The 25,085-nt window shown below is 42.3% G+C and overlaps 1 protein-coding gene across 3 annotated transcripts in view; it reads right to left on the reverse strand.

Moving 5' to 3' along the window:
- The window catches only part of SYCP3 (synaptonemal complex protein 3), a 746,653-nt gene that overhangs the window by 11,068 nt on the left and 710,500 nt on the right, over positions 1 to 25,085 (reverse strand). For all 3 annotated transcript variants that reach the window (XM_075209286.1, XM_075209288.1, XM_075209285.1), the window contains exons 5-6: positions 10,433 to 10,550; positions 10,085 to 10,184 (exon numbers count right to left, since the gene is read on the reverse strand). In XM_075209286.1, coding sequence (XP_075065387.1) covers positions 10,085 to 10,184; positions 10,433 to 10,550 — 218 coding nt within the window. The remainder of the gene's footprint in view (positions 1 to 10,084; positions 10,185 to 10,432; positions 10,551 to 25,085) is intronic.

Genomic DNA, 25,085 nt, shown 5'->3' on the forward strand with positions numbered 1-25,085 from the left:
AGCAGACCTGCACATACTGTGCAGCCGTCGGCAGCAAGTCTCTGCTAGGGGATCGCCCTCCCTCCTGGATCCGCCACTGCATGGTAGTGTAATGGTCTGGGAATATTTTCTTAGCACACATTAAGCCCCGTAATAACACCTGAGCATTGTTAAATGCCACAGCATACCTGAGTATTGTTGCTGACCATGTTCTTTCATTTATGGCCACAGTCTATCCATTGTTCTGAAGGCTACTTCCAGCAGGATAACACACCATGTCACAAAGCACACATCATCACACGTATATGACAATGAGACCAGTGTACTCCAAACGGTGCCGTAACTAGACATTTTGGTGCCCTGGGCGAGACAGGGCACCGGCGCCCCCCATCTAAGTGGGAGTGGCATTTGACAAGTGGGTGTGGCCAACCTAATGTGTGGGTGTGGCTAGCACTTTACAGAGAGAGAGAGACTATCATTACTGGGCGGCACAGTGGTTAGCATTGCAGAATAACAGTAATTGTACTGTAAATTTGGCCAATGTTTGCTGCTTAAGGGACAAACTTGTTCAAGATCTGGAATTGTGTCTGTAAATTAGGGATAGTACTTTGTACCTAGGTAAGTTAGTGCAGCAAATTTTAAAGGATAGTCAACTTTTGGGGAAGTCACAACATTCACCTCTCTTTAACTAGTGCTTTTGGCATCAAATCAAATGTTAGCTTTAGTTTAGTAAGTTAGACATTCAGGCAGCCTAAAACCTCTCCATGTGGTACTAGCCGAGCAAAGAACTAACATGTACACAATGAGCAGATTGACTTTTATGTGATTATGGGGGAAATCAAGCTCATTTTGGGGTCACACACATGACTATATCAGGGCATATTGCAGTTATTTTAACCAACCAACCTAAGCTACGTGACTTGCTCCACAGCAGTTGTGATGTTTTACGGCACACTTCTGCTTATCTGGGCTCTATATATTTTGGTCAAATCAAAAGTGAATCTAGAAACTGAGACCAATTGCCATTTTGTTAAAATTAACTATGCCATCAAAAAGATACTGAAATAATCCTGTAGGTGTCATATATAACAAAAAGGTAAAGCAATTGCGCTCAATTATCTAGTAGTAAATAAAAATATTGAAGACTTCAAATGGTAATGATGTTGCGATTGTAACATGGATTAAAACAATAACATTTATTAATACATCCAAATAAATAAAAGGAATGGTCATTCAATATAGTGCAAAAACATAAACATAGCGACCAGTGCTTATATTCCACACAACAAAGTCCGGGGGTCCAATTGTATCGGGGCATAAGAGGCTGCTGCAAATAACCTTGTGTAAAGATAGTATGTCCTTTTGGTCCAAACAAGTGGCTATATATTGGAGGAAAAATAGGGTCCAATAGCAGACTAAAAACCAACCTCAAATAGTCCAGCAGTATGATTGGAGTCCAGCGGTGTCCTTAATCTAATTAACGGTGCAGGGATCCCCGTTCTATTGCACAGCGCTGACCGCGCTCACGAGGTAAATCCTCGGTGTCATCTATAAAATTTGCCAAAAGCATATCTGGAATAGCTTAGCGCTTCTGCCCGCAGTGGACCAAGCAGGAAGTTCGGCATTCAAATGCCGAACTTCCTGCTTTCGGTGGAACACACATGCATTCCACTGCGGGCAGAAGCGCCAAGCTATTCCAGGTATTGAGGAATCGATTGTTGCTTGGGTGTTGGGCAGCTGCGCCCCCTTGGGCTTGCGCCCGGGGCGGTCGCACCGCCGTCGTTACGGCTCTGACTCCAAAGGCCTCCACAGTTACAAGATCTCAGTCCAATAGAATACATGTGGGATGTGGTGGATTGAGAGTCACAGCATGAAGCTGCAGCTGACAAATTTCTAGCAACTGCGTGATGTCATCATATCAACATGGACCAGAATCTCTAAGGAATTTCTCCAGCACCTTGTTGAAGCCATGCCACAAAGAATTTAGGCTGTTCTGGGTGCAAAAGGAGTTAAAATTACTGCATTAACGGTAAAAGACTTAGCGCGGCGGTATTCTCAGGGGAATTGAATTCCCCCCCTCCCCCAGTGTTGCCCACTAGCAATCAGATTTTATGTGGTCTAAACTGCATTCTAGCCAACATAATGGGTTTAAATTTACGCTAGGCTCTAGAATCTATTAATATAGGCCTATGATCGGGGGCGTGGCTTAGGATAGCATGGAGTAGAATGTCTTTCTCCTACTCTCCTCCACCATTCATGTTAAATCCTTATTTTGCTGGTTCCCGCTGCCCAGACTACCTACCAAACAACAAACAGACACACTCTGCCCATAGGAGCCTCTATTGACCGGTCATTTTTTATATTATTTGCTCCGTACCGGCATTACGGCTTCCCTGCACGCATGGGCCTACACCTATTGTTGGATCGGGTGCTCAATTTTGGCGGGGATCTGGCCATGTGAGATCTGCGGTGCGGCTGTCCTGGGGACTCCACACTGAATCCCGTCATCTTCGAGATAGTTCATCCTGACCAAACAGGGTTTATACCTGGTAAATCCACTATTTCAAATATACAAGTACATCCCCTTTAGAGCTACATCCAGTTGCCTCAAGAAGCAGAGGAAGGGGGCAGTGGTGGTGTCTTTGGATGCTGCTAAGGCCTTCGACTCGGGTCAAATGGGCATACTTATGTTAAGTATTACACAGGTTTGGGTTGGGGATTGAATTTATTAAATGGGTTCAGCTACTATACTCAGCTCCTGCGGCAACAGTGTCTGTAAACAGCCACACATCCCCCATCAGGACCAGACTGGGACTAAAAATCAGCCCTGGCATTTAAAGTGCACAGGCCCACCTCAGTTCCAGCAGGAAAGAAACTGTGTGCCGCCGCTGCGCGGTGCTGCCGAAAAGGGCGTAACCACATTGTGTTGTGGATGTGGCCGACATGGGGCATTGATTCATACATTATAATAAAACATTACATTTATCACACCCTCCCAGCCACATCACGCCATCCCCAGCCCATTGTACTTATCTATGCTTCTGGTGCTGCTGACATCTATAAGGGTGGGAACTTCCTGTAGAGTGAGCAGGGAAGCTCTTAGTCTCACAAGATTACCAAATCTTGTGAGACTTAGAGCTCCCTGCTTGCTCTGCCGGCTGTGTCCTCTCCAGGGACTGGGAGCAACTATCCGCTCTCTCCTACTAACCAGAGCTGGATTAACGTTTGGGGGGCCCGGGGTATTTAAGGCAGGGGGTCCCTATTATGTAACATGGTTATCATTTTAGACAAATGTTAGACAAAAGGCAATACTGTGTGCACTACTGTTAGTTGCACGCAGCTCTGCCTTCACAAGCAGTACAATGTGAAGCGGGACATACCTCCCAATTGTCCTTGCCAAATCTCACAAAACGAGACAGTCGCCAAAATTCGGAACTTCTCCACCAGATTCAGGACAGTTGGCAGACTTTCCTGCTCTCTCCTACCTCTTCTTGTCACTTTCACCACCTGTGACTCCTAGGGGTAAATGTATCAAGCTGAGAGTTTTTCGATGGGTTTGAAAAACTATCAGATTCTAGCTATCATTTATTTAGTACATTCTACAAAATGATAGCTAGAATGTGGTTGCTATAGGCAACATCTTCACTTTTCAAACTCGCCGAAAAACTCTTAGCTTGATACATTTACCCCCTGATGTCTTTAGCTGCTGCTTGTCTGGATCCTGGAATGTTGGAGGACCTATTTGGAAAAAAAATGTAATTTAGAAAACTTGTAAAATGTAATTTAGAAAACTTCAATCAGCCCAGGTGTTTAATCAGTACAACACATGTTTTATAATTAGGCCTCCCTCCAGCCCCAACATTAAAATATTAGTATTCACCTTTAATTTAAATGGCTGCTGCTGCTGATAACTAAACCTATTTCCCTCCCTCCAAACAACCCCAGCAATAAATTAAATAGCATTTACGTTTAATAACTATACCTATTTCCTGCAACCATCACTGCTATTACATAATTCATATTCACATTTAATAAATAGACGTTATTTTTTTCCCAAACAGCCCGACTTTCAATTAATAGTCCCCAAACCACCCCAGCATTAAATTAAAGGTCCAATCTCCCCTTCTTAAATTGCTAGGGCCCAATATTAAATTAAATTAAGCCACATCACCCCACAAATAAAATAGCACCAATTAAATAATTAGCCCCCACCTTAACTCCACCATTAAATTAATAGCCTACCTCCCACATTATATTAACACCCTCCCCCTTTCCTCAAGCCTTAGTACGTGCCCCCAATTGTTATTAAGCCACCATAGAGCCCATAAATCATATTATGCCATTCTGTGTGACATCTTTTCTCCCCGCCCCCCCACCCCCGTCTGTTTTCTGTGTGGTATCCTTTCTCTTCTCCCTCCATTTTCTGTGTGGCATCCTTTCTTTCCCCTTCCCCCCTCCGTTTTTTTTATTGGTGCATAGGAGAAAGGTGTTGTAAGCACGAACGATTAGATTTTGTCCGTTTTGTAGTGCAACTTATAAATTCAAAACAAAATCTTTGGAGGCTATGGGTTAAGTATATTTTGCCTGACCTCTGCTTTTCATAATGTTCCACTGCGATTGAAGGAATTTGTGGAAAGACTTCTTAGGCCTGAATTTATGATGATAGGCTGATTCTTGTTTCATCAGCTTACAGCATTTATATTTGTGTTTTGTGCATCCATACATGTGCTGGGGGTGGGATACTGGGTGTGTAAGGGTGTCAACACTCACAAATCAATCACCATTTTTAAATTCCTAAAAGAATAGATATTATTCCTTATGAATATAGCGGTATGATGGAGCTATAAACCTCTGTAGTGAAGGGAAAATGTGGTGGTGGGGGATCAGTTTTATTTATTTTATTTTTTTACAGTCATTGAGCATTCATCTGTTTTAACTTTGTATTTAACCACCGCAACAGAAATACTGGGACTTGTGCCTACCACTTTTCTCTGAAGACCTTAACAGACCCAGACCAGAGGATCATAACAATCCACATTAGACACACCACAACTCAACAAGGTGGAACCAAAACATCCGCCCAAAGGCTAACAATATGCACCATTTCCCCAGCATTCCACAGAAACAATTACTATTATGTTTTATTTCTAAGGCCCCACAAAAGGTCTGCAGCACCATCTAAAACATATACAGTAAAATCCCTAATAGCAACGCACTGGAAAGACCCTAGGGCTCCCTTTATGCAGGAGTTACGGTCGTACATAGGACATGTCGCAAGCATGGAGAGTATAATGTACTACCTCCATGATAAATCATATAATTTCGATAAGGTGTGGGCCCCGTGGTACTTACTAGAAAGCCGTTGCTGCCTATCCAATACAGCTCCTCCTCCGGCAGTTGGAACATAGCTTTTGGGCCGCCTCTGGACCCCCCCAGGCTGTATATGGTACGCTGCTGGTGAGTAATGTTTGTATGCTACTTCTCTTTCGGGAAAGCCATTGTAACTATGTGTCCCAGCTTTTCCTAGCAATGTTCCAAGTTTGCGTGCCTATCTATTTATTAGCTATATTGTTGACAATATTTGTGCCTTTCTACCCCCCTCCCTCCCTTCCCTTTACACCCTCCCCACCGATATAAAAGTTTAAAACTTAGAGGAAACACCTTGATTATTAAGATTTTTCTTGTCAAAAATGTTGTATGTACTATTCCTGTTGTTTCCTCTTCAAATAGAGTTTAAAAAAAAAAAAAAAAAACATATACAGTAGTACACACTAAACAGACAGAAATGATCCATAACACATTACATAATACATGAAAAACAAAATAATACAAAGACCAAACATACTGATTAAACAAAAAATACACAAACAACATGGTAATGCAGATCAAATTATTTACAGGACAGTGAGTAATGCCCAATGTAACAAAGGCCTAGCTGGGCTGGGTCATTCCACATTAAATCAATACAATTTTAGAAAAATTTCTGCTTCCATTTTTTTAATTTCAATTAAATTTGCTTTAATAAATGCTGCCATGTATGTAAAGAAAACCCCCAAATCTTAGGCTGATATGTGCACTGGTTTTGAAGTTATACGCCTTTAAAGTTGCACTTTTTTATGGGCTTTCATGTGATATATAAATAAAAATTAAAAATATAAAATTTTCAAAATCAATAATTTGATTTTCTCAAAAAGCTGTATTTTGAATTTTTTGAAAAACATCTCAAAAATTGTTCATACTGTTGGTAATAAATTACCAAAGTTTTATTTTGGGATCATGATTGGATCATCTGCTACAAGAGCTTAAAGTTTTGAGTGATTCATGAAAATTGTATTTATTGAGGCACTACACATCTGAGAAAATCAACAAAATAATATTTTTTCCAGTTCACTTCATGAGAGAAATGCACATTCCTCTTCAGGTGTGTTTGGGGACGAGATTTTACAGACCACCTGCTCCCACTTCTGCACAGGTGTGTAAACTTCTGTGGAAAGACACACTACAATGAAAGACACTTCAATTTTGTTGAATAGGCTCGCCTTTTATAGGGACAGGTTAGGGTGGGCTTTACTTAGTGAAGAAAAGCCATTTGGTCACTAATTTAAGCTCACCCAGACCTAACCTATCCCTGGACCCTTTGTGTCACACTTGAAAAAGAGGAGTGTTTAATTACAGCGGAGTATCAGACTGGGAGAATGTGTGCTGGGAGCAGGGAAGAACTTGGAGAAGTGGTGCTGGGAGGGAGAGACTCAGCAGACTGGGAGCAACACTGTACTCAAAAGAAGAAGCCTCAGTCACCATGCCAGGCAGAGAAGGAAAGGCACAGCCCATGAGGCTGCTTCTGATCTCCACGGGTCAGAGGAGCATGTGATGGGCTCCTCCAATCAGAGCTCAGCACATGCTCCTGTCACCACTTAGTAGCGTCTCATGGGAATTATTTTCCCGACTCATCGGCAGCTCAGTCCGAGTCTGCTTTGGTGTTTGAATTGGTTTAGAGCAGCGTTTACAAGGGTTGGTGTTTAAATTGGTTTAATGCAGTATTTGGTGTTTAAGTTGGTTTAGAGAAGTAAAGAAGAATAAAGATGGAGGAAAATGACAGGTACCTTATTGTTTCAACCCATTTAAAAAGGCTAATCATACTTCCAATAAGAAGAGGTTGAGAACCATTTTAGAATGGATGTGTAAATTATTTTCTGAAATGCCAAAAGTTGCAAAGGTTTCTGCCAGCTGCAGAAAACAACGTGGGACACTTCAAAAAGAGCAAGAGGGTCATTGTTCAGTTCCTCAAGATAATGTAGTATCGGTGGTAGTCATTACCGCAACTATGAAAACGCCGACAACAGTTTCCCCGACATGGCCAGCATGAAGCTGTAATTTCCGACAGACTGGTAATCCTGAGTGTTTGAAAAACAGACCTGCGACTAATGAACATCCCGGCAGCACAAAATTACGTCAGATTGGAGGGCGATACTTTTATTCGTGCTGTTAAGGGGGTAATGTAAGGAGGAGCTGCCTCTACAATGGTTTTTTTTTACCAAGGCTTCTACATTGTAAGGCTCCTTGTATTACCCCATTAACAGCATGAATAATAGTATCGCCTTTCAAACGGACGTCATTTTGTGCTGCTGGGATGTTCATTTGTCACATTCGTTGCAGGTCTTGTTTTCAAACAGTCTGTCATAAATGACAGCTGCAAGCTGACCATGTTTGGGAAACTGTTGTCAGCATTTTCGTTATCACAGTATAGTACCCAACCAATGTACAGTAAGATCAGCTCTCACTTGCTGACATCAGAGGGTATGTAACTGCTGTCTATAACAAGAAATGGTTGTTCGTATATATTCTGAAGATAGATGAAAACATTGATGAAGTGAATGTGACATTCCTCCATTCAACTGGTCCGTCACCATCTTTTTCATACCCAATAAAGCCGGATGTTTTATAGATTACTATGTTAGATGTTCTGTGTAAGGTGTATCCGTTAACTCCAATAGGTGGACTGTACACCCTTTCTGAAATGGAAATACTAAAAACAAATGAAGCCTTCAGGCAGTTCCAACCCATCAAGTAGCCCCATCCATCCAGAGCAGCAGCACCAAATGGTAGTGATATGTAGTATCTTCAAAACCAGTGCAGATATCATACTAAAATTTGGGGGTTTTCTTTACACCCATGATAGCATTTATTATACCAAATTTCATTACAATCTGAAAAGGTCAGTTTGAAACCCTGTGTTGATTTGATGTGGAATGACCCGGCTGTGGAGGCCAAGAGGTACAGACTGATGAAATCGAAGGAAAACACAATACAAAAGGCCCTTGCTTCTGAGAGCTTACATCCTAAAGGAAAGGGGAAGACATTAATAGGGTGGTACAGATGGGGGAGAGCAGGTGATAGTCAAGATGAAGGAGTTAGGAGGAGTGCTGAAAGGCTTGAATAAAGAAATGAGTTTTAAGAGCACGCTTCAAGCCTTGGAGAGTAGAGGCTAACTTGATAGGGCATAGGAGATCATTCCACAGGTGGGGAGCAGCCTGACCGAAGCCCTGGAGGTGGAAGTGGGAGGGGGTAGTGAAATGGCAGTTAATGGCAGAGCTGAGGGGGTGGCAAGAAGTGTGGATAGAGAGGAGTTTGGAGATGCAGGCGGGAAGATTGATTGAGAGCTTTGTAGGTGAGAGTGATGAGTTTAAATTTAATTCTGTAGGCTACAGGTAGCCAATGTAGCGATGGCAGAGATAGAGCAGTGGGAGAAAAAAAATAAAGTGGGCAGCAGCAGTAGCCAGGGTGAGATTGCAAGGAAGTAAATAAGAGGATATCTTGGCAGGATATGGGGAGGGACTGAATGTGAGGTTTGAATAAGAGGGAGCAGCCAAGGATGGCTGACAGGCAGCAAACTTGTGGGACAAAAAGGAGGGTATTGTTATAACAGAAAGAGAGAGACTGGGGGCTGGGGGGACGATTATTTCAGTTTTACAAATATTAAGTTTTAAGAAAGCACTGGGACATCCAAGATGAGATGACGAAAGACAGCAGGACACACAAGATTGGAAAGATTTGAGTGTCATCAGCATACAGGTGGTACTGGAGGCCAAAGGAGCTGATGAGGTCACCAGGGGAGGAGGTGTAGAGAGAAAAGAGCAAGGGGCCAAGAACGGATCCTTGGTGAACTTCAACAGTTAAGGGAAAGGGAAGTGGTGGAGAAGGAGTTAAGAGTAGCGACTGAAAAGGAGCAGTTGGTGAGGTAAGCAGAAAAAAAGGAGAGGACAGTGTTAAAGAAGCCTATATATTGGAGAGTTTGCAAAAGGACTGAGCGGTCAAGGGTTTTGATGGAAGCAGAGAGGTTTTGAAGGATACGAAGGTAGTAGTGTCCTTTAGATTTAGTGAAGAGAATGTTGTTAGTGACCTTAGTGAGGGTAGTTTCGGTAGAGTGGAAGGAGGGAAAACCGAATTGGAGTGAGTTAAGGAGGGAGTGAGATGAGAGAAATGAAGTGAGATGGTTGTAGACAACCCGTTCTAAACGTTTGGAGGCAAAAGGAATGAGGGAGATTGGGCGGTAATGAAAGAGAGGCAGGGTCAAGGGACTTTTTTTTTTTTTTTTAATATGAGGGAATAGGAGAGCTTGTTTAAAAGAGAATGGAAAGGTACCAGTGGAGTGGAATAGGTTGAGGAGATAGGCAAGGTGGGAGCAGGCATCTAGAGAAAGGGAGCAGAGGAGGAGAGAGGGGATGAGGTCAAATGGGTAGGTGGAGAGGGGTGAGGATAGAAGGGTGTGGATTTCATCTACAGATACTGGGGTTAAGGAAACTAAGCTTCAACTTTTAGGTGTAGGACCACAGTGTTTGTAGCATGCACACAACTTAACATATAGCAAAGGTTTACCCCACTACACTGCTCTGGATGAACAATTTTTTTTTAAAATGTATTATTCTTTATTTATACAGTGGCTACTAATTAGACAGCGCTTTACAGAAAATATTTACGTTGGTCCCAACTCAGTGAGGAAGCAATACTTACCACCAATTCTTATCACTTTACAGTATACAGTTTTTGAGAATAGGATGGATAGCAGAGCATTTATGAGATATTTTAAAAAACACATTATACTAACTGTTATTTTTTCCTCTTGCTCTTCTGCTTTTTGTATATCAACTTCCCATTGCTGAAATAATGCCAGGAACTGCTGAGAATATTCATTGCTCATCTTCTGTCTGTAATCACATCCATTTAGAATATAAATTAATATAACAGCATTACAGCTTAACACATTTACAGAGTGCATATATAACAATTATATATGACAATCATGCTCTAAATTTGTCGCTTAAAAATCATATAAATATTTATATTGGGTACCCTAATAATGTCAAATTAATTATGTGATATTTAATACAATATTAATTACTAAAATATTACATTTTAGAAAACACTGGCCCATTTTATATTTTGAACATCTCACCTCTGATCTTGTTGTGTTTTCCAAACATGTTCAATTTTCTGGTTACTGGTTTTCAGAGATGCTTTTGTGTATATTTCCAACCTCTTCCGTTTTGCTAAAAGAGCTTTGCTAATATCCGCTGTATTAGAAAGATTAGCACAAGTCATAATACCTTAATGTTTTCATCTGCAAAGCTGAGCTGCCAAAGCAATAAATAACTAACATATAACTTGCATGAAGAAAACATAAGACTCTTAATACTCTTCTCATTTACATGTGCACAAAGTATCTTTAAATAGCCTTTGTGTATACTTGAGTTTTGAGAAATTATTAAAGCAAATTCCCAGCCAAAATTATTATTTTACTGGTGAAACTCCCAATCCCCAACCAGCAGAACTGTAAGTGAGAAATTCATACCCACCACTGCAGATAAATGACACTTCTCAAAAGCTGCCATTCTCAAGGAGTTTCAATCAGTACAAGGCTCAGTGTATTTTGCTGATAAATTTGCTATGGATCCAAAAATTAAAAGGGGGAGCTTTGTAAGATGGTACAGATTAGATAAAGGCTATAGTCAAAATATGTAAATTAGTTGTACTCAGAGTTTTCAGAGGGACAACCAACTAGGAGTACAGGTGGTGCTCAACTAGGGAGTAATCAATTTTGACCATGAAGAAAAACTGAGCCGCAAACCTTTGTATGTGATTAGGTATGTGGAGTGTCTGTCTTCATACATCCATGGATACAATGGGAAAACGGCAAAGAGTTGTGCACCCAAATTGTGTAAAATAGCTAGAGAAGGTAATTTTTAGAAATATTGATGGTGTTTCACTCACTTTCTGCTGTGGGTGACAAAACACTTATGTCTAAAATCATTATACATTGCTTGAGTGTTATCGGAATTGGTATTTTTGTAGCAGCAATATTTAGCAAGCACAGTGAAAGTTTCATTGGCAGATATCTATGACTTTGCATTTTGTGATATAGTTAAAACTTCAGAACCACAATATCGGTAAAACCACAGAGAACTGTGGCTTGTGATGAGTTATCCCACTCACACACATCCTCTGTTAAAGTTGGTTAGCAAAATTGATTTGCAGGTTCTGTATTACAGAACCGACAGAGCCCTGGGGAAAACAGCAGCATTGTCACAGACTGGGGTATTTGCTTACTGGTTTTTGCACTACTCACCAAAGAGGCGCGGAGTCTAACGTGTTCCTGGTCTTCACCAGGGACCCCCACAAGGGAGTGTGGTCTTAGCTGCGGGAGACACGCAGGTCGCGGTCCTCAGAGGGAATAACCAGTGAAGCAGTAGATGAAAGCGGTGTCGTACAGGCCGGGTCCAAACCGAGAAATCAGGAGATGCCACAGGGGAAATCCAAAGCCGTAGTCAGGGTAGCCGGGTCGGGGTCAGAAGCACAGGAGGAAGCACAGGAGGAAGTATTCAATCAAGCCGAGGTCAAGTTCACAGGGAGCACAGAACAGGAGTAGTCAGTAACAAGCCGGGTAATACACAGGAAGCGCTAGAGAACGGTACACAGGAACGCTGGAGCTAGGATGGGACCTAATACTCTGGCACTCACCATGTGCCAGAGTGAGGCTTTTATACACCTGTAGTCCAATCATTGGCGGTGGTGACGCTAAACACCACCGCCGGAATTATTGGGAAGCGTTCCGTTGCCTAGCAATGGAACGAGTGACCGCCGACCCGGACGTATGCCCGGTTGCCTGGCAACCGGGCGCTCGGCAACAGAAGCAGACGTCCGTCTCTGTGCGGCAGACATAGCACAGGGACGGCGTCTGACAAGCATGAACCAGTCCACGGTGCTCAAGCTAGGTGAAGAGGGAACTTTGTAACATCTTTTACCTAGGTGGCTACAATGTAGCTCTCGCTGTATGTTTGTATTGTCCTGATTAAGTATGAATCTACTTCTAAAGTCTTTTTTTCCTCCAAAATGTGTCTATTCTAATTTGCTCTCTATTTGACATGTCCATGAAGCAGAGAAACATCCCTGTAGCATTTATATTCCAACCCCCATTATGTTTCATGTTTGGGATTGCATTGTTGGGATGATGCATCAAATACATGGCCTAGTGTTTAGGTAAATAAAATAAAAAGTAAAAAATCATGTTTTTAGAATCTACTTCCACTTGGTATGTGAATTCATATGGGTTTTCTTCAACAATGGTTTTCTTTTTGCTACCCTTCTATAAAGTGCATAATTGTGAAGAGCCCAGTCTATTATTGTCTCAAGGACAATTTCTTCCATTATCTGCAATACTCTGTCGAATTTGCTATAAAACTGAAGTGTGAATTTGAAAGAACCAAATGTTCATTTATTTGTGATGGTCTAGACACTGCTCTTTGAGATTTTAAAAGCCTTTGAAATATTTTTCTGCTTGCTTTTCAATAAACTCATTTCAGGATTGCTTTGAATCTTCCTAATCTTTATGATGCTTTGGTTTGCAAATGTACTAGCCAACTGTGGGACCTCTCAGAAATAGGTATATTAAGCACTTTAATTAGACACAGGTGGACTCCAAACAATTGTATGGTTTCTGAAGACAAACAGATTGCACAAAGATTTATTTGGGAGTATCATAGCAAGAGGGGTGAATATGTAATCATAGGTCTGTTTTCATTAGTAATAAAAACAAACAAACAAAAAAAACAACCACATGTGTTCAACTACACAATTTTTATTTGTCATTAGAGTATTTTGTGTTGATCAATGGAAGGAATGTGGAACGCCTGCCAATAGAGAATTTATTCCTCCTTGAACTCCAGCTCCAAAAAATATCAACACTGTTAAACATGTTAAAACGGACAAGCCCAATACACAACGTACTCTTCGTCCCTTCATCAGTGAAAAATGCATCCTGTCACCATATAGAGACATGGCTGTAAGGGCAACGTAAAATACAAGATCCCCACAAGAAATCTGAAAAGCTACCTGTAGGTATATTTAAACTAGGGATGTGCACCGGCGACTTTTGAGGTCTCGTGTTTTGTGTTTTGGATCCGGATTTTCATTATTTTTGGGGTTCGGATTTATCTCGCAAAACACTTGACGAAAGGTCTCGGTTCGGATTTAAGGTTTTGGATTCGGATTTTTTTTGGAAAAAACATAAAAAGTTTAAAAATCAAGTTTTTGGGCTTATTTTCACTCCTATGCTATTAGTAACCTCAATAACATTCAATAACAAGCATTTCCACTAATTTACAGTGTATTCTGAACACCTCACAATATAGTTATTAGTCCAAAACGTTGCAACGAGGTATCTTTCTGGACTGCGTAGAGGAGTGGGTCACCACAATATATATAATAAGAAAACCATCAACTTGTATGATTCGCACCAATAAATGTACCTGGACTGCGTAGAGGAGTGGGTCACCACAATATATATTAAAAACCCTGAACTTGTATGATTCGCACCAATAAATGTACCTGGACTGCGTAGAGGAGTGGGTCACCACAATATATATTAAAAACCCTGAACTTGTATGATTCGCACCAATAAATGTACCTGGACTGCGTAGAGGAGTGGGTCACCACAATATATATTAAAAACCCTGAACTTGTATGATTCACACCAATAAATGTACCTGGACTGCGTAGAGGAGTGGGTCACCACAATATATATTAAAAACCCTGAACTTTTATGATTCGCACCAATAAATGTATCTGGACTGCGTAGAGGAGTGGGTCACCACAATATATATAATAAGAAAACCATCAACTTGTATGATTCGCACCAATAAATGTACCTGGACTGCGTAGAGGAGTGGGTCACCACAATATATATTAAAAACCCTGAACTTTTATGATTCGCACCAATAAATGTATCTGGACTGCGTAGAGGAGTGGGCACTGGGCACCACAATAAAATATATAAAAAACCTTCAACAGGTCTGCATTACACTGCACATACGGCTGCTCCTCCATCCTCTCCATCATATACATGTTGGAGTTTTAGCGTGTGACAACCTCTTGTTTTTGATAATGTCAGTGCATTTTGAATATTTTTCAATTTGCCCCACACCACTGAATGTACTTTATCTATGATACGCATCTATCTATCTTGACTGCGTAGTGTGGTGGCCCCGGTACACAATTTGGTACTGAGGCCACAATATAATTAAAAAACCCTCCACGGGTCAGAATTCCACCAAAAAAGGGTATGGACTGCGTAGTGTGGTGGCCCCGGTACACAATTTGGTACCGAGGCCACAATATAATTAAAAAATTGGGCATCAACTGTCACCGTTGTTTAATATCTGATACACCTAAATATGGACTGCACAGTGGAGTGGCCCCGGTAGTAAATTTGGTGCCGGGGCCACAATACCTCCTCCAACTTCCAAGTGTAGTGTTTATAAAGACAGACAGCGTCGAAGTGTTATTAGTTGACTTTCTTAACCCTAAAATTGTCCCTGTTGCAAATATTCGTGCAATGGACAGTTACTTTTTTATTGAAAGACTCAAGCTTTCAAGTGTAGTGTTTATAAAATATAAACAACAATACAGTAGTTTTAGAGCACGTCAATACCTCTTGTTTTAAATTATGACACGGCATTTTACTTTTGGTTTAATTTCTTGAATTTGTTTAAATTTGGTTTTACTTTTTGAACATGGCAAACGACTGTTGATTGGTCATATAATGCAAAAAAAAGTTCCAAGATGGAATTGTCCTTGGGCCCTCACACCCACCCTTATGTTGTTGAAATAGGACATGCACAGTTTAACAAACCAATCATTTCAGCGACAGGGCCTACCAAACAACTTTGGCTGAAATGATTGGTTTGTTTGGGCCCCCACACCAAAAAAGCTATTCATCTCTCCCTGTACAGACTAAACAGGCTCTACTGAGGCAAGATGTCGTCCTCATCCTCAACCTCTGATTCCTCTCCCCCTACAGTGTGTACTTCCTCCTCATCACACATTATCAATTCGTCCCCGCTGGACTCCACAACCACAGGTCCCTCTGTAGTATCTGGAGGGCAGTGCTGTACTACATTGAGGAATTGATTATTCATTTTTATAAACATCATTTTTTCAACGTTATGAGGAAGCAACCTCCTTCGCCGCTCACTGACCAGGTTCCCCGCTGCACTAAAAACTCTTTCCGAGTACACACTGCAGGGGGGACAACTCAGGTAAAATAGAGCCAGTTTGTACAGGGGCTTCCAAACTGCCTTTTTTTCCTGCCAGTAACAATATGGACTGTCTGACATGTCTACTTGGATGGTGTCAGCAAAGTAATCATCCACAATTTTTTCTATTGTGACAGCATCCAATGCAGCGAGAGTAGACATGTCTGCAATGGTTGGCAGGTCCTTCAGTCCGGACCAGATGTTATCAGCATCCCCGCCAGTGCCTCTTTTGGGAAAACTGAGCTTTTTCCTCGCAGCCATAGATGTGGAAGAAAATGAGGGTGGAGCTGTTGGCATGTCACGGTTCTCTTCAGAGGACAATCTCCTGACCAGCAGGTCTTTGCACCGCTGTAGACTTGTGTCCGCCGGAAACAGAGACACAACATACGCTTTAAACCGAGGATCGAGCACGGTGGCCAGAATGTATTCCTCTGACTTTAAAAGAGTGACCACCCTCGGATCCTGGCAAAGCGTACAAAGGGCTACATCCACAAGAGCTACATGCTTGGTGTAATCGCAATGGCTTACCAGCTCCTCCCTCACTTTCTCCAGCTGCTTCTGCAACAGCCTGATCAGGGGAATGACCTGACTCAAGCTGGCAGTGTCGGAACTGACTTCTCGTGTGGCAAGTTCAAATGGCTGCAGAACCTTGCACAACACGGAAATCAGTCTCCACTGCGCTTGACTGAGGCGCATCCCCACTCCTTTGCCTATGTCGTAGGTGGCTGTGTAGGCCTGAATGGCCTTTTGCTGCTCCTCCATCCTCTGCAGCATATAGAGGGTGGAGTTCCAGCGCGTCAGAACCGCTTGTTTGAGGTGATGGCAGGGCAGGTTCATGCTTTTTTGATGTGCCTCTAGTCTGCGGTAGGCACTCGCTGAATGCCGAAAGTGTCCAGCAATTTTGCGCACCACCGCAAGCATCTCCTGCACACCCCTGTCACTCTTGAGGTAATGCTGCACCACCAAATTAATGGTGTGGGCAAAACATGGGACGTGCTGGAAATTGCCCATATTTAATGCCCGCACAATGTTACTGGCATTGTCTGACACCACAAATCCCCATGAGAGTCTAAGTGGGGTAAGCCACTGGGAGATAATTTCCCTCATTTTCTCTAATATGTTGTCAGCGTTGTGCCTCTTATTAAAGCCTGTAATACACAATGTTGCCTGCCTTTGCACAAGCAGCCATTTTGTAGTTGCTGCTACTGATGCAGCTGTTGCTGTTGCTGCGGAAGGGGATGCATCTACCCAGTGGGCTGTCACAGTCATATAGTCCTTCGTTTGCCCAGAACCACTTGTCCACATGTCCGTGGTTAAGTGGACAGTGGGTACAACCGCATTTTTTAGAGCACTGAGGACACTTGATCGTACTTCTCTGTACATTTTTGGTATCGTCTGCCTAGTGAAGTGGAATCTCGACGGGATTTGGTACCGGGGACACAATACCTCCATCAACCCTCTAAATCCCACTCCACTGATGGCGGACACCGGGCGCACGTCTAACACCAACATTGCAGTTACAGCCGCAGTTATACGCTTTGCAATAGGGTGACTACTATCGTATTTGTGGTCATGGCAAACGACTGTTGGACGGTCAATTGTTTTGTGAAAGACTTAGCGGTCTTACAACTTCCCCTCTGGGAAGATGACCGACTAACAGCAGCAACAGCAGCAGTGGCAGTAGTAGGCGTACCGCTGCAGGATTCCTCGGATGAATCCCGTATTGAGGAGGACTCAGTCTGGCTGCTGACTTGGGCTGCAGGACTGAATCTGATGGAGATTGTGGAGGAAGTTGACGAGGAGGGTGTTGCTGGTGTGTATCCAACTGGACCACGGGATTTAGGTGTCCCTGTACCGATGAGGGTCCTAGCCCCAGTTCCTGAACTAACCACTGAACTATGAAGGTTATTCAGGTGACGTATAAGGGAGGATGTTCCTAGGTGGGCAAGATCCTTACCCCTGCTTATTTGAGCTTTACATAAGCTACATATGGCCAAACATTGGTTGTCTGGATTTGGATAAAAATAACTCCAGACCGAAGAGGTGCATTTTTTGGTCTTCTGACCAGGCATGACGATGGGCTTTTTCATCCCATGGACATCAGCTGTTTCCCCCCCTGGTGCCTCATTTACAATAACCACATCACCATCCTCATCATCAAGTTCCTCCACAGCGCCAGCTACATCATCAATAGCCTCCTCCCGAGCCACCTCTTCCCGTACAGTGATGGGAAGGTCAGGCTTGACAACCACCAACATCCTTGAACTCGCCTTGTGGATTTGTGATAATTTCTCTTTAGAAGGCAGAGTTGTTTGCTGTTTTGTTGCTGACAGCATAACTCTCTTCAATTTTTTGTAGGGGGGGGGGGAGGAGGAGGAGGGCTAAGATCCGTGGGTGAAGCTGAACCACTAGTCATGAACACGGGCCAGGGCCTAAGCCGTTCCTTGCCACTCCGTGTCGTAAATGGCATATTGGCAACTTTACGTTTCTCCTCAGATGATTTTAAGTTTCTCTTTTTGCTACTTTTTCTTAACTTGGGCTTTTTGGATTTTACATGCCCGGTACTACGAGATTGGGCATCGGGCTTGGAAGACGACGTTGATGGCATTTCATCGTCTATGTCATGACTAGTGGCAGCAGCTTCAGCATTAGGAGGAAGTGGGTCTTGATCTTTCCCTACTTCATCCTCCAAATTTTTGGTCTCCATTATATGTAGCACAAGATACTGCAGAATGTGTGAACTTGGTAATATTGCAGTACCAATGGACTTATACTGCTGGATTGGTTTTGCAAATTTGGTTATAATTATATATTTTTTTTTTAATTTTTAATTTTTTATTACTTTTTTTTTATTTTTTAAAAACTTGGGAATAATGGGGAAATAACTATGCCCTTAGAAGCACAGAGCACAGGACACAGCACCACTGGACTGAACAGGACACGGCCCAGGACCCAGCAGCACTACGGAACTCAGCAGGACAGAGCACAGGACACAGCACCACTGGACTGATACTGCAGAATGTGTGAACTTTGTAATATTGCAGTACCACTGGACTTTTACTGCTGAATGTGTGAACTTGGTAATATTGCAGTACCAATGGGCTTATACTGCAGGATTGGTTGTGCAAATTTTGTGGTAATTAAAAAAAATTAAATTAGTTTTTGGTATTTTTTTAAATAACTTTTTTTTATTTTTTTAAACACAGGGGAATATTGGGGAAATAACTATGCCCTTAGAAGCACAGAGCACAGGACACAGCACCACTGGACTGAACAGGACACAGCACAGGACCCAGCAGCACCACTGACCTCAGAAGGACAGAGCACAGCACACAGCACCACTGGACTGATACTGCAGAACACAGCACAGCACAGAACTAAACAGCACAGCACAGAACTAAACAGCACAGCACGAGATCTACCAGGACAGAGGACCACCTAACACACCCTCCCTCTACCCTGATCAATGCCCGAGTGAAGATGGCGGCGACTAGCGGGGAATTTATAGGATCCGAGTATCGCGAGATCCGACAACGGGATTATGAGTCAGAGCCTCAGTTTCAGATTTGAATTTGGCGCCAATACCCGGATCTGTCTCGGATCCGACTTGGATCGGCAACGTTTGGGTGGGCTCGGATTTCAGAAATCCGAGTGCGCTCATCTCTAATTTAAACCTTCAGACTACACTCATGGCCAAAAGATTTGAGAATGGCCCTTAAAAGATTTGAAAGCATAGCAAGAGCCAGCAGTGCAGTCATCCAGAGCAAAAAGGGTTAAGAGTCAGAAGGGTAGTCATACCAAAAAGTAGTTGTACAGGCCAAAGGTCAAGACATAGGTAAATAATTTAAGAGTAACAGGATCACTAGTTTAGAGACACTGGATCACAGAGCCAAGTTCAATAAACAAGCAGTGATTTGCTCACAGGATCTGCTTATAGTGGCCTGAAGTTGACACAGCAGGTCATTGCCAGCAGCTGGAGCCTTTTATATCCAGGTCTACACAAATGTAATAGGCTCCATTTAAACCTGCTCTTTGCAGAGGCCTGGCCCAGAGTATTAAGCTGTATACCTTTACTCCAGCGTTCCGGTTCATATTGTGCTTACTGTCTATTCTGAACAGGACGGTTCCAGACTTCTCTTCTACCTGTCGTTTGGTATTTGTTTATATCTGACAGTATACTCTGGCCATGGATTCCGCTGGTAATTTGTCTCCTCAGGACCTGCTACAACTTGTCAGCAGGTTTGAAAAGCAAAACGCTAATCAGGACCAGCTAACACAATTTATACATGGGGGTATATTTACTAAACTGCGAGTTTGAAAAAGTGGGGATGTTGCCTATAGCAACCAATCAGATTCTAGCTGTCATTTTGTATAGTGCACAAAATAAATGATAGCTAAAATCTGATTGGTTGCTATAGGCAACATCTCCACTTTTTTAAACCCGCAGTTTAGTAAATCTAGCCCATGGTCTCTTCTGCTGACTGGACACACTCCAGACTATCCTGGGCACTAAGGCGCCTCCAGCTACTCCTGTACAGGCACCTACTGCTATGGCAGCAACATCCCAACTTCGTATTTCTGCACCAACTAAATACGTCGGGGATCCCACGGCCTGCAGAGGCTTTCTGAACCAGTGTGCTATACAATTCAAACTCTTTCATGGGAACTAGAATACACAAAAACAAGATTCTAACCAGGTGCTCCACTAGGGTAAAAAAAAAAGTGAAAGTAGCCTATATTATATCTTTACTTTCTGGTCAAGCACTTGCTAGGGCACAATTACACCTTCTTTTTGTAATCTTTTAGAAGAATCTTTGATAAACCTGGTCATGTCTCTTCAGCAGACTCAGGAATTCTTCACCTGCATCAAGGTTCTAACACAATGGGCCAGTATGCGGTGCAGGTCTGGACTTTAGCTTCTGAACTGCAGTGGAATAATGAAGCTAGTGGCAACGTCCAACAGTCCTGGGTCTTCCCTGGCTGCGATTGCATCCTCCTGTTATAGATTGGCATTCTGCGCAAGTTTTAGCCTGGAACCTCACTGTTATTCACAGTTCACAACCTCTGTCTCATGTGCCAATATCTTCTACATACACGGAACTTTGTATATCTCCTCAGTACACATCGTTCTCTGATATTTTCAGCAAACACAAAGCAGAGGAATTACCTCCTCACCGGGAGTGGGACTATGCAATTGATCACTTACTTGGGCAGACTCGGGGCCGCGTATACCATTCATAAGTCCACTTGTGTCCAGGAGCTGAGTTTCTCTTTGTCAAAAAAAAGTATGGGGGTTGGCGTCCCTGCATTAATTATAAAGGCCTGAATGCCATCAGAGTCAAGAATAGATATCCACCATCTTTTATATTTCAGAGTTAACAGACCTCATCAATGGCGCTTCCATTTTGTTCTAAGTTAGATCTTCAAAGTGCCTACAATTTCATTTCAATTAAAAAAGGAGAGCAGTGGAAGACCGCATTCAATAACATTCCGAATATCTTGATGCCATTCGGGTTATACAACGCTCCAACGGTCCTTCAAAGACCATCACACATCAGAGTCTGGCTGTTACTTTTCAAACCTGCTGTGCAGCAATGCTTCTCTCTACTGTTCCACTCCAGCCACCTTCCCACCTATACAACAAAAGGTGCATGACCCTTTAAGAGCAGCTCTGAACCTGTGGTTATGTGTTCTGACCTGTGACTCACCACGTTCATCAGCTCAGCTATTTAAACCTGCTCTGTGCACAGAATTCCACAGAAGAAGGGGTCACTACTGTGTAGCATAATATGAACTATAAGGACACTTCTGTTTGACATAATATGAACTGTGGCACCACTCTATGGTTAAATATGAACTGGGTGTCAATTCTATTTGACATAATATAAATTGTGAGCCACTACTGTGTGGCATAATATTAACTGGAGGCAGTACTGCGTGGCATAATAAGAACTAGGGCACTACTATATTGGCAAATGAGAAATTAGAATATAGAAGTTATTTAACAATGTGCATTTTGCCTTTATGATTGCTTCAAATATAATATAGAAGTCATTCTATAATGTGTATTGTGCCTTTAAGATTGCTTTAAATATAATGTAGAAATTAACAAGTAAAAATAATGAGTATGTGGCAATGTTTCAGGAGATGTGTGAAACATATTAAATAGTAGATAAGAGAAGTGCTGATAAGAAATAATTTTAGATAACATTGTAATCGTAGTGTTTTGAAATTCACTTTGCAAGGCTAAAATCATGACAGATTTATAGCCCCAATTATTTTAGACATATGATTTTAGGTGTTATATCTTTTTGCATGCTAAAAAAAGGTCCCAGAGTGCTATAAGAATGTGTCATCTTGACTTTAATAAACAGAACAGTTTCTATACATACAAGAGATGGTGTTGTGTTGTCTATGTTCTCTATTTGATCAATTGATCAATCAATGCATGCATGAAAAAGGAATTCCTTTGATTGTGTACAGATTGGCTTCAATCCACACATAGCATACATTAGAATTGACATTTCTTTGGAGGTTCCACCGAGATGGTCATTGTACGGTGACCCACGGAAATACAGCTGGATCAGAGAGGGACACAGATGCATAAATCCACGTGGTAAGTAGTTTTTCTTTGCCTCCGTGTCTTTCTGCAGTCTTGCCTGGTCTGTGTCCCTTGACCATAAAAGCCAATCAGAGGAAACGTTTTATTACTTTTGTTTAAGGTATGTTTTGCATACTATTTGTTGTTCTTTGGAAAATGTGATGGTCAAGGTTTAATATAACTGCATTGAAACCCATAAGGTACACAATTTGATAAGGAATTTGATTCCTTGGGACCCAGGTACAGGTCCATGTTTTATTAATTGTTGTTTCAAGTCATAAGTGTTACGTTCAGGATGCACTCGGTCTAGATTGGCAAGGACCTAGCAAGGTGTGGAGTCTAACAGCCTCTGGTTTTCGCCAAGAACTACGGCAAGGTGGGATGGATTTAGCTGCTAGGGAACTGCAGGTCGCGGTCCTTGGTTTGGCCCCTAGTCGCGAGCGGTGAAACTGACAATACAAGGAGTAAAAGTAGATACCCTTAATAGCGTTGTTGTATTTACTGGTGAACAGGCAAGGATCAGCAGAACGAAGAAGGCGCAGTGCTGGGTGCGGACTGGAGACACGCAAGGTGGATAACAGGTGGGCGGTTGTGTAGTCAAGCTGGTTGGTACACAGTTCAGATAACCGCGGTGCAATGAGGGGGGCAGAAGAGCCTTTGGTTAACTAGCTAGGTCGGTACACGGCTCCGATGTCTGCGGTGCAGAGGAGTAAGCAGGAGAGTAGTTGGTTAACATATCAAGTTGGTACAAGGTTCAAATGTCTGCGGAGCACTGGAGTGAGCAGTAGAATAGTTGGTTAACCGCCAAGTCGGTCACGCTACACTCACCGTTTAGAGTCAGTTATCCTTTGAGTCTTCACAGCGCACCAACCCTATAGGGGTAAGTCGATTACCACCAACAATCTACACCAACATTGTTTGGATGGGACTTTTATGTTGTATATCCAGTAACATCGTGAACACCGGAATTTATCCACGCTGCAGATTCAAAGACTCTATGCTTGGTTTTCTGGATTGTTTATATGCATCTTGAACTTCATACCTTATGTTGCCTCTGAAGATAATACAATCTCTTTGAAGGCGAGGCACTATTTGATTTATTATTCACTCTTCAAGAAACTGACATTCCGAGTATTACTTGGATTATGATACACCTATCGGACTCATTTCACCTCTTTGGGACCTCCGTGTCCAACCTAATGAAGACTTTGTTAGCTGTTTGAGGTTTGAGCCAAGGTATCATATTGTTTGCCTTTTTTATATTACTGTGCAGTCCAACCTTGCATTTATTCATAAGTTGTTATTTTATATCACTTTCACACTCTCTGTGATATTAATGTACTAACCAAAATTTGGAATAAAACCAAACCTTTTACACGATTTATACACATGTGCGCCAAGGGGACATTATTTGTTTACATGTCTATTTAAGGGCCGGAACTACCCTTGCTAATCCTCTTCCCCCTGAGCAGCAATACCTATTTCCTTCACATAGACCAGGGAGCGCTCACCAACACCCATTATCTCTAACCGCCAAGTCGGTACACGGTTCAGATGCAGAGACCTCATAGAGGAATAATACAGGACTCGAAGCAGAACTCCACAGCAGGCAGCTAGAGAGCGCTCCAGGAACACAAGAGTAGTCAGGAGGAAAACCTGTTGATCTGACACAGGTATGATGTCAGATCCTCCCTTTATTTTCGGATTCCCCGCCAGAGGGACACATGATGTTCCTAATTGCAACCCAGGCTACCAGCTGACAGGTGCTGGAGTGGTAAAAACACATTGAAGCAGATTAGTATTTAGTTTATTGCTGGGACTCGTAGTTCTATAGCTGTAGGATGGAAGATATCAGTTAATTTTTCTTCCTCTATAAGTGAGGGAGTATTTTTTTTGTTTGTTTTTTATTTTAAGGTCAAAAAAGTTGTACATTTGCAAATGTAATGCCTGCAATGGTTAATTGTAAGCTTTTGAAGAGACACAAAAAAGTTTTAAAATATGTGGTCCGTCACTGCATGAATCAGCGGATGGACAAGATTGTAAATAATGTACAGATAGTGTCAGGAGAAAACACTGGCCTCTAGCTGGCTGGGGTCCAAAAAAGCCGTTACTCTTTTTGAAGTTGAGAAAAATAATTATCTCTGTAAAGTAGAGAAAGGTGGGAGTGAGCTTTTACATGCAGATATTACAATCGGTTTTAATCTGTGTGAAAATGGCACTGATAAATGTTTCTCAGAACTCAGGGTGGTTTGTTATGCCAATAAAGAGATGTTACGAGATAAAATCCAATCTGTAAATAAGACTTGCTTAAGTGAAAAAACAGAATCTGAAAATATGTGTGAATGTTTGGTGATGGGAGATTCTGTTGAGAAAATACTGAGTGCTTTGCAGACACAATGCAAGGTGTCTAAGGAGGTTACTCTGATTTGTGAGAGACAGTGTTGCCTTTAAAATGGCTAAATTCCTAAGACCTTTTGAGAGGGCTGTGTGTGTGATGGGATGATTGAAATCCAGGAAGAGACATCAGTGTCATTTAAGGGGGCTGTGCTAGGTGGCGATGAGATAGGAGTGGCTTTGAGCACACACCCAGGTCATGTCGCTAGTCTGACATTCCCTGTTTGTGAGTTTAGGGACTGCCCCTTTGAGGAAATCCCTTTTTCATGGCATGGAACTCATAAGGGCATATTCAATTGTTGGCGTTTTCCGCTGCAGAAAAAGTATTACCGTTATTACGGTAATAGTAAGCCGGATTTCAGCTCGCAGCTCCCTGAGCCGCGAGCTGAAATCCAGCGAGAAATGTACCGTAATGAGGGTAATAGTGCGCGCGCAGCGTTACTTGAGGCAGTAACGCCAACAATTGAATATGCCCCATAGCGTCACAGTTAAGCTACACAAAGAAACACGTAAACAAGTGTTTA

The sequence above is a fragment of the Mixophyes fleayi genome, chromosome 4, assembly GCF_038048845.1.
Source record: "Mixophyes fleayi isolate aMixFle1 chromosome 4, aMixFle1.hap1, whole genome shotgun sequence".
NCBI classification, from domain to species: Eukaryota; Metazoa; Chordata; class Amphibia; order Anura; family Limnodynastidae; genus Mixophyes; species Mixophyes fleayi.